The sequence below is a fragment of the Tyto alba genome, unplaced genomic scaffold (genome assembly GCF_018691265.1).
Source record: "Tyto alba isolate M040663 unplaced genomic scaffold, T.alba_DEE_v4.0 Super-Scaffold_44, whole genome shotgun sequence".
Classification (NCBI taxonomy): Eukaryota; Metazoa; Chordata; class Aves; order Strigiformes; family Tytonidae; genus Tyto; species Tyto alba.
The window spans coordinates 3332645-3343404 of NW_024881320.1; the positions used below are offsets into that span (position 1 = coordinate 3332645).

The 10760-nt window shown below is 45.4% G+C and overlaps 1 protein-coding gene across 1 annotated transcript in view; it reads right to left on the reverse strand.

The window, feature by feature from the left end:
• Nucleotides 1–10760, reverse strand: part of SETD1B (SET domain containing 1B, histone lysine methyltransferase) — a 56755-nt gene that overhangs the window by 11288 nt on the left and 34707 nt on the right. The window contains exons 8-13 of the mRNA XM_042805166.1: nt 7315–7485; nt 6274–6361; nt 5146–5363; nt 4756–4894; nt 3553–4020; nt 164–1720 (exon numbers count right to left, since the gene is read on the reverse strand). Of these exons, the coding sequence (XP_042661100.1) occupies nt 164–1720; nt 3553–4020; nt 4756–4894; nt 5146–5363; nt 6274–6361; nt 7315–7485 (2641 nt within the window). The remainder of the gene's footprint in view (nt 1–163; nt 1721–3552; nt 4021–4755; nt 4895–5145; nt 5364–6273; nt 6362–7314; nt 7486–10760) is intronic.

Below are 10760 nucleotides of genomic sequence, written 5' to 3' on the forward strand. Positions count from 1 at the left end.
AAACAGTCTAAAGTTCCCTGCTGATATAAGCAATTGCTATTCTAGTAAGCAAATGCTTCTTCCACCAATAAATTTAGTCTTTTGCACTGTAAGTCCTACGCAATGACCATCTAGTGCATCTTACACGTGTGGTATAACACAGAGCGCCAGTGAGAAAGGATATAAGGATGGAATACCCACAGGGTGTCATTGAGCCAGTCCATACCATTGTCCTGCTGTAGCAAGCGGTCATATGTGATACACATGAATTTGATATCTTCCTCATCTATGCCTCCGTTCCAAATATCATACAAAATGGTCATCTCCTCAAACTCAGAGCGTGGCCTGAACTGAGGCCGGGGTGGGGAATACTCAGGGGAAGGAATTACAGGGAGGTCCTCAGGTGTCTTCTTCTGCCTCCGCCACTGTCTTTTAGGTTTCACGTGAGCTTCTTCTTCCTTGAAGTCTTCATTCCACTGGTTCTCCAGTTCCTTAAATGGCAGTTTCTCTGCAACTGTTTCAGCCACTATCTTCTCGTGGAAACTGTCATTCCTGAAGTCCAGGGTGACGGCTTCAGGGTCTTTCAGTCCATAGAAAGCATCAGGATGTCCACTCAACAGGTCTTTGCCCACAGCACTTTCCACCAAGGCCACTGGCACAGGAGGAGGTTCTATGGTTTTGCCCGAATACACATCCAACGAGAGGACAGAAGGTGGTGACCGTTTTGGCCGACCTGGCCTTCTTTTGGGAAGAACAGAAGGTGGTGGTGGAGGAGGAAGAATAGAAGCACCAGTGGGTACTTCTGGTGAGAGCAAAACAGATTTTACTTCTGTCTTGCATTCCTCAATGGGCATTCTTCCATCTCCATGCATGCATGGCAGGGCTGCTACAGGTATTGGCTCATCAGGTGGCAAACCCATGTCCGTGTGGAAATCTGCTTGGGGCGGGCTGGCAAAGGGGATGGGGGAAGGAACACTATTCATGCTGAGCGTAAGGGAAGCACCAAGAGGTTCTTTAAAGGGTTTCTCATCTAGCTCATCCTCTGACTGTTTCTTGCCAGACAGAAGGCAAGGAATGGTAGCACCAGCCTCTGGGAAAGTAGGCGTGAAATTGAAATCTCTCCCAGGAGTCCGAGGAATGCCACTGTTAATGCCAGGAGATTGGGATGGGTAGGAAAAGGGGCTTCCTGGGACTTGAGGGGAACTGAGGGTCAAGCTGCTTCCCGTAAGGGGAGCATCACTTCCTGGCGTGGCTGGAACAGTGTCCGTGCTCTGTGACTTCGCAAGGGGGTGTGAAGACTTGGCCAAAATGTCCCGCCCAGGAGTCCTAGGAATCTCCTCTTCCACAGACGTTTTGGTCACCATTAATTGTTCAGGGAACTTTTCTGGAGGGACTAAAGATTCTTCCTTACCAGGAGTCGATGGTAAGGGAAGCATGGAGGATGGCACCTTGTGGGCTGGAAGCAAAAGAGTATCAGTCTCTGAATGGATTATCACCTCCCGTCCAGGTGTGCGAGGCAGCCGGTCATCTTCCTCCACTGCAGAGAGCAGTTTTGTTTTAACACGAGCTTCTAAGCTGCTGTCGTCAGGCTTGCTGAAGAAGCTGCTTTTATTGGGCAGAGGTTCTCCAAAGACTCCCACTGGACTCGAGAGACAGAGCGTCGCCTCCTCATCTTGAGATTCAGGCTTTGGACCTTCCTGTACCTCTGACTCCAGCATGGTAGTGGGTTCGGTCTCTTCCTCTGAAAGGGGGAAAAGAGAGGAGAATCAGGAGCTTTGCTTCCACTCAGTTACTTGCCACTTGCCAGTAAAGGCATGTTTAAGATGCCGCAATTACAGAACAGCTCAATTCCATTGGGAGGCTTTAAAAACTCCAATGCTTTACATCTTGGAGGCACAGAGTGTGGAGTAATTAGATGCTACCACAGACATCCCTAATGGACCATAAAAAAAAATGCACTATTAATTTGAGGATTAGCTACAACAGGGCCAGAACAAAGGTTTTCTGCTTTCAAAACCCTTGACCACCTTTCGTACAGATATAAAAAGAATTAGTGGATTGTGGGGCAAGGACTTCGGAAGGAGAGCTGTCAGAGTCCCAAGCTATCATGATGCTTTTCTAATGTGGGAAAGTAAACTAACTGCAAGGCCAAGAAGCACCCTCAGCTCTCCGAGGAGGGAGCAGCAAAGTGAGGAGTGTAACACTCTTGAACAACACATGAAGGAAACGGGAAGCCCTTGTAATGAATGAGGAGACACTCAGATGCTATCAATGAGGCAATTTATATGCTGCTCTCTCTGCAGCAGGCTCATTTGTCTGGAGTTTATTTACCCCCTTAGGGCCAGGGCCAAAAGGAATCGACAGTGAATCTTGTTAGGCAGCTCAAAATAACATTTTCAAGTGGGAGAGCAAAAGGAGGTGAAAATGACTGAAGAGTTGGAAGGGAAGTGTTCCCCATTTGTGCTGAACAAACTGGAGAGTCACTGGAGAAGGGTCCGATCCCTGTAACTCCTGTACAACCAGGCTGGGCTGCACAAGAACAATGCTGCAGTTTGAGCTTGTTCCAACAGCTTACCTAGAAAGCTCATTCCACACGTCAAGGTGCCCTAATGCAGGTCCCCTCAAATTTATGTCCTTTCTGTCCTTTCTGATCTGTTCTAGAAAGGATCTGTGTAAAACAGGTTATTCTTTGCCCTGTTCAGTTTAACATTTTGCCTCTTTATGGCTTGCAGATTTCATGGCAGTCAAGGAGTGATAGCTTGTGCAGGGACTGGACTTGCAGCTCTCCAAGTGACAAAATACTGCCCAGTCCTCACACACCAGTCCCGCCCAAGGCTCACACACTAGATGTGCTCGCCCTGTTGGCTCCAGGTTTTAACTTTTTAATTCCTCCCTAGCTGCAGAGTTTGTCAAGCTTTATGCATCTCACTCCTGTTCTAGTAAAAGGTTTCTAATTTCCTTGAGTTAAATACAACCCTTGAACAAAGACCATTTCCTTCTTCCAGAAAATGAGGGAGTATCACTTTTTTAAAAAGGACTAAGTAAAAAAAAAAAAAAAACCAAACAGAAAACCCCCTCACAAATAATAGTATTAGGAAGCAGATATAATTCTAAGACTCCACTCACCTGCCCCATATAGCTTCCCAGTCACATACTGCTTCAGTATTAAAATCAAAAGGCGCCAGTAGTGACTCATTAAGCATAGATTCCTGTTCTGTTTTAGCAGCCATGGCTTTTCTATCTTGAGCTTCAGCCACCACACCATCCAATCAGTCACCCTCAGACGATGACAACTGTTCAGCTCCTGTAGGACACTAACTAAGCTGGTCCAGGATAAGATTCTGGATACAACAACCACAGTATTTTTAGTAGCAGATGGCTTGTGTAGAGCTCCTTACTAGGAAGGAAAGTTCAGCACAGACCTCTTTCCCTGTACAGATAACCCCTAACCTAGAGCCAAGACCAGAGGAAGAAAGAGAACAAAGGAAATACAAAACCATGCATATTGGATGCTGTGAGAATACTGTACTTGGAAATGTGACAAAAAATGCCAAACCATATGGTAGGGCATACCTGGCCTACAGATGGGAGACAGAGCGAGTTTTGTCTCCTGGTCTCTTTCCATAACCAAGTGTTTCAGTGTTTCAGCAGCAATAGATGCCTCTGGGACTTCACCACATTCGCTTTCCCCTGCCTTGATTTCTTCCATGCCTTCATCTTTCACTGCCAAACTTGACTCTGTGAGTCCTGAGTCTGCTACATCCATGTAGACATCCACAGGATACAGATCCAGAATAGTCTCCCTCTCATCATCAGGAAGCTCATGCCCAGCAGGCTCATGCTCAGTCTCAGCAACCATGGCTTCTCTTTCTTGATCTTCAGCCACCTCTTCCTCCTCTTCTTCCTCTTCTTCCTCCTCATCTTCATCATCATCATCCTCATCTTCATCATCTGAGTCTGAACTCGACTCAAATTCAGAGGAGTCCTCACTTTCATCAGATGATTCAACTTCAGCCTTCGAAGACGAGGGACTTGCTACATCTACAAAAAGAACAAATTACCATTAGTTCCACTTTCTGACTTCATTAAACAATCAGGGTCTACTACAGGAGCAAATATCACTTCCATACTGTAACAGCATGGAAACAGCATCAACAGCAGTGTGTGGGTTTGAAGGAGTCGCCTCCCAGTTTATTTTTGGAGAGACTTATAAACCATGTATTTAGATGCTCACAACAATCACCACACAACAGGCAGTTCCATGAGCAGCAGAGCTAGCACTGCCTGGTACCTTGCCCACATGGGTCTCTTGCTGGACTGCATCGTTACTGGAGTAGTACTAAGATTTTCTGCTGCCTTCATGCACAGCTTTAAAATGTGGAAACTACCAGCTTCCGGAGCAGGAACTGATTAACAGGACAGAAAGTTATTGGTGGCTGAATATCTCCTGTTTGAAATCTGGTCCCTTCTCCTCCCAGTCACACAGGTTTCATAAAATAAGCACAAATTTAGCTGGCATTAAGACCTCTGCCCCTGTCAAGTTGGGCTGAGACCACTCAGGGACTGGAGAGCTATTGCAAAGGGACCCATAGACTAAGGGATGGTGGAAGCCTCACAGATAACAATTAAAAATACCTGCATTCATTATCTTGTGTAAAACTGCCCTTCAGTGAAAGAATGTGCAAAAATATAAAAAAAAAATCAGCTCACAAGTGCAAAAGGGAGACCACACCTGACCCAAAGTCTATGCTTGCTGCTTCTGTTGGAACTGCTTACCCTCCTCGGAGTCCTGCTCCTCCTCCTTGTCACTTGTGTCTATGCCTGTCTCCTCCTCCTCATCTTCATCCTCATCATCCTCTTCATCATCTTCATCCTCCTCATCATCTTCATCTTCCTCCTCATCCTCCTCTTCCTCCTTTGCAAGAAAGCATTGCCAAAAATGAACAGTGTCTGATGCTGAGACCTGGCTATCACTGTAGTAACCACCAGCAACTCTCAGGGACGCTGATCAGAGAACCTGAAGAGGGAATAACCTTACAGAGGTTCTCTTAGGACAGTCCCTAATAGGAGCGCTCGTGTTCTAGAGAAGGTAACTGGCATCTGGAAATACTAGGCCACCTTTTAATGACAGACTACATTCAAAACTTCAGTCACAAACCAACACACCTTGCCAGGTGCTGCTTTCACCAAGTCTCCCTCTTCTTCCTGCTCCTCTTCCTTCTCTGAGGATGACTCTTCTTCTTTCCCTGATGTCTCATCTCCCTCTTCTCCCTCACTGTCAAGCTCCAGCGGCCTTGCTGGTCGCCGCCTCAGCCCCACTGCTTCCGCATCCTTCTTTGACAGGTCAGATGTTGTATCAGAAGCATCCCTGTCCCTCTCCGACTCTGGTGAGCAAAAATAAGAAGGAAATAGCCATCAAATATCTTGCAAGAGGGCAAGAGTTGACTACATAATGGAAACTTTTTCTTTGTGAAGATCAAAGTTAGGAGCAATGTGCCCATGTAGTGTGAGTCCCCAGGCTTACAAGAGCATACTAATTTCACAGTGCAAGTTAGGATGAGACTGGATGCAGGGCACTGAAATGCCAAGGATGACAAAATGAGGTTGGCCAAAGCTGACAAACTATAGGCAGAGCAGCTAGGAGATGTGGTATGACTGAGGTCAGAACAGGTAAGCCCAATTTAATGCCTTTTTTTTTGTTTAAGTGCTTTACAAAACCCTGCTTCTGTACTTTGGCTTCAACACCAGCTGTGCCATAAAGTTGATTCAGAAAAACAATGAACTTGAATCCACTTTTTAAGGCAAAACAAAGGGTACTCAAAGCTTTGTGTTATCTCTACTCTTCCCTGCCTCCAGGAAAAAAGGTTAAAATATTTTCAAATAGATTTTTCTGGCAAATAACTTTGTTTTGTTTTTAAAATCAAATGCAGGGCAAACTGTCTCTTATGTGCTTTCTCCCATAACGTACTCAGTGAGCTGCAAGCATGCCCCTGGAACAGTCTGTGAACTCATCTGAGCTCCCTCTACTGGGTGACCAGCTCTGCATCAGCAGAACTAAAATATGTTATGAGTTATTTATAAAACATGGGTCTTAAATTTCCCGCCAGTGAATTTAAGATAACTGAATCCAGAGGAAACATCTCCCAGCTGATCAGTGTTGTGAGAAGCAGGGTTTTAGCTCAGATCCCTGACTCTGTGTCTAACTGTAAGCACACTGCTGTGAAGTTTAAAAGAATTCAGCTTGCATGTGGTTTGCATCTACTCTTGTGTTTCAAACAAATGTGCTTTGCAAACCTTCATCTTCATCATCGACAGAAGTAGAAGGCCGGATTCTCTTCTGATCTCCTGCTGAGGCAGCTTCAGGTGGCTCCTTTCTTTTCACCTGAACAAAAGACACAATTAGCATTTCTAAAAGTTTAGAAACAGCTGAAATCAACTTCTTAAGCAAATTACTACTGCTTTACTTTGCCATGGTGACTTACACCCAGAAACCACGGGCCACTTCCCCAGCACTTGATCCCTTTATTTGCTTGCAAACAGAATTTCATTGTGAATGAAATTCTACCCCTTCAATTTGCATCAAAACACTCAGTATCAGCATGGTGCATGTCATCACTTTGAAGATGACAGAGAAAACCCTTGACAAATCCATGTGTCTGAGATGTAGCAGAACAGAAAGAGAGCTTGAGCCTATGCCACCTTATCAAGAACCTCAAAGGAAGTTTTATTCTCAATGAAGACTGCAGAATCTCTTATCCCAAACCTTTACTTGCACCTTCTGTGCATTCAAAATCCTAATTTCAGGGAAGCCCTCCACCCTCCCCCACCCCGTACTTTTTTTAAGATACTTTTCATTTTTTATGCAAATGTCTTTAAAATAGGTGACCCTATGCTTACAAGTCTGATTCTGTAAACTCACATGAGGCAGAGAACACTTTTAACCAAACTTCAGGTGAGACTCAGCTGCCAAACTGCAAGACATTCTAAGCAAAGAAATAACTGTGTAAAGCACTACGAGCATAAGCATGTTTTTACAATCATGATGAAATGCTGTGTCCTAAACACAGGCAAATGTCCCATTTACCTTGCAGAGCAGGAAGATTCTTTACAGACCATTCACACATGTGGTAGATGAAAAGCTAAGGCTGGGAGAAAGGATCCTTGCTCTTACAGTGTACTGGTGGGTTACGACTGATGCTGTCAGAAGCAACCCCATAAGTGAACACAGAGTGGGGCTATCAGCCCGTGAGGCTCTGGGGCACAAACCTAGAGGTCTGTCCTCCTAATGCTCCTTTAGGGAATGTTAGCATAATGAAGACAGATCTTTGTTTTTACCTTGAAGGATGGCAACCGGATGGCCCCTCGTAACCCAATGCCCAAGCCGATTCCCTCATATCCCAGGCCTTCTCCTTTGTTCCAGTTCTCCAAAAGACAAGATGTGATTCGATCCTTCGGCTTTGGTTTTTCCTCCAGTTCTCCTCCAGACTTCACTGGAGTGAGAGACGCCTGCAACAGAGAAAGTACACTTGAGAGGGAAAGTTTCCTGGGAAGCACACAAATTCTGGAAACCATTTAGACAGTTGAGGTTCGTGAAGTATCACTGGCTTGCCCAGGCTTAGGTTTCTCTGAAGGCAAGGGCATTTGAAGGTGCACCACATGGCCACACACACTTGAAAGGGAGAAGGTGCAAGAGCTCTTTTCGATAATGAGACCTTTCCATCTCTGAGAAGCCTTCTACCCTTTGTATTTCAATACGTTATTTTCTCTGCACAAGGCACTAAAACTGATTAAGACAAAAGTGCTGGGACTCCCAGAACAGTGGCTTAGCATGGGACACTAAGTGATCTCGCATTTGGAGCCGTCATGCTGGCAGGTAGCAGAGCAGACACTTCTGCTTTCTCCACTCAGTGTTTTAAAATATGATCTTAATTTTCTTCATGTGCAGCTTAACATAGGCCCAAGTACTTCACAAGAAAGGACAAGAGAAATTAACAGACTCATTAGCCCCCATGGCTCATTGAAGGTCTCTCAAGTACCTGGTGCGGGGACCATAGTGACCACTTTCCGAAAGGCCAGAATCCAACGCAGATGCTAGAAGCAAAGGCCATAAAAAGGAGAGATGAAAGGGGAAGAAAAAGTGCAAACATGAACCCAGGACTTGGTAGCCCAAGGGAACACATCTCTCTACCCAGGCAGAAGCTACTAAGTGCCAACGAACAGCTACTCTACAAAGGTCCTGAACTCTGAAGGGAAGCTAAGGAGCTGGGATATACCACCACCCCCAAACTCCCAAACCTTGCAGGAGCCCATCTGATCTCGTGACTGTTTTGTGAGAAATAGAGCTACACATACACCTCTTACAAATAACTCAGGCATGCTTTAGGTAAGTTAACCTAACACTGTGTTATCTACTTTCATTGGCTAACCCACACAGCAGAAAGCAACTTCAGACATTCTAGTTGGGAAGGTCTTTCTTCTTTCTAGTGTAAGGCACAATATAGTGAGTCAAAAAAATCACACACATCCCTGTGCTTGCTTAGCAACCACAGCCCAAGTCCACAAAAACTGACAGAAGGCTCCAGTCCTTGGAAACAGGAAAATCAAAATATTTAGGCAAAACACCTAGGGGTCTACAAAACCTGGTAACTAGACACAGAGCCTCATCTCTGCTCAGCCACAACAAACCCCTTTTCATTGGAGCTGAGGTGTGAAATAAGAACAGGAATTCAAACCTCAGCAGCCGTGGAGAACTTCACGCACGGTGGCATGCCAGGCTCTTCTTGAGCAAAGGGACCTGGAGGTAATGTTCACTCACATCAGCCAGTGGTGTAACACCGTCTAGAAGTCGGTTTCTCTTACAGACATTAACAGAGCTAATTTGCCATAGCTGGCTGTAATCACCGAAGCGGAAGTCTAAGCTCAGCTCTCCTGCTAATAAAGGACAAAACTAATGGGAATATCAAGCAGAGAATCCAGGCGACAGCACTCCGTGGCCAGGGATGGCTGGTTATTTCCTGGCACTCTGCTTAATGCATCTTACTCAGGCTTTCACACCTAAACCCATCACGAGATGCAGGAACAGGGAAAAGCCTTCCCCTAGCTTAGGTAGACAAGGTCCTTGGTACATGCTGCCTTCCCTAGCAACACACTCCTTTGCAGCTTTCACCCCACACATTTTCCATCCTATCTGATCAAGCTTTACCTTGAGGACAGGACACCTTTACCACCTTGATCTGTGGTGTCCACCCTGAGCTTTCCCATCCTTTACCTATAGCATGATATTTCTTGGCAGTCAACCAGCTGCCCCAGTCAATTCCTTTGAGGGAATGTAGCAGCCACAATGCAGAGGAAAGAGAAGCAAGACACAGGAGGTGACAAGTGTGTTGCCTTCTTGTGCCTCACTGAAGGTTCAGGGCCTGCCAACAGCATTGTGTAGATAGTATTTGCTGACCTACTAAACTTGAACATTGTTGGTCATTCAGGGGAAAAAAGAAACCCACAAGGCTTCCTGCTCTTATGCTTGAGGAAGGTCACAGAGATAGCAGACCTGCAAAGTCTCCAACCAAAGAGGGACAAATCTACTGTAGGAACTGGGATACAGTGGAGCTCATGCAATTCCAAGATGAACTTTATCTCATCAGTGATGTAACAGGAGGCCTGCTGCAGCTAGATCATCCAAGGATAGGAGAAATTAACAGATAGTCTCTCTCCCTACAAATCTGCCTCATTCATTTCTAAAGAAAAAAAGATGTAAACAAGCGTATATATTTTTTTACTTACACTTCCAAACCTCTGAAAATAATATAATTTCTTTCACTACTGTCAATTGGTAAGGAAAAATATGAGGAGCTCCAATTAAAACTGTTAGGAGGGAAGAAATAGGGAAGGAGGGCTTGTTTTAAAGCGTCATTCAGCTCAAACAGTGCCTGGAGGTCTTGGTCCATTCTAGAAAAATCAGTGTGATGTCAAAGTATGTGGGGAACTGACCTCCACCTGTCACTGAGGAGCCCAGCTGGTTCATCCTCACATGAGCATAAAGACACTAGCAATAGAAAGGTACAGTTTAAGCCAAATACTCATATTTTGTTTTCCTTTAACAAAAGCGGGCAGCTTATGACCGAGAAGGAAACCTGTCCCACACCAGTGTCAGAGTGCCACATCCTAGCAAAAAGGAGGGTCTGAAATCTGTAAGATTTTTCTGCATGTGACAGTAACACATGGCTTGGCAGGCGCTTCTCCAGGCAGTGCCCTGAAGCAGTGCTGGTTCTGGCATTTCTGTTCCTGGACAGAAAGCACAAGTGTTTTTCCATGCAGTAATTTCATATTTTCAATTAGACCGCTCACATCCAACATAACCTGTGGCAAGGACTATGGCAAGCTGCTGTGGTATAGTCAGCTTTCCTTCCCAAAGTGGGTTACAAATTCCAGGTGAGGGAGGAACATGCTAAATCCAGCCATAGCTCAGGATATAAAAGAGCCTGAGCAGCCGCTGAAGATCTGCCTCGTCTTGCTTCTGCTGCTTCACTGCGGATGTTTGGTTTAAAATAATTTCTGGGGTACTTCAGTTGCTGCTTTTGCAACTGTTTGCTGAATCTGTTTTCCCTCACTGCCCTGGAAACTCAGGGACCTCCTCCAAAATTGTCAGCACACGCTCGCTGGTAGGAGGCAGAAGCTCTGAGCATTAGTCAGGAGGAGAGGGACTGGGTTTCTTGCTGCATGTCACGCCAGCCAGCTCTAAGCCAGAGCAAATTACACTGTCATAAAACAGCTGTGAAGCAGCA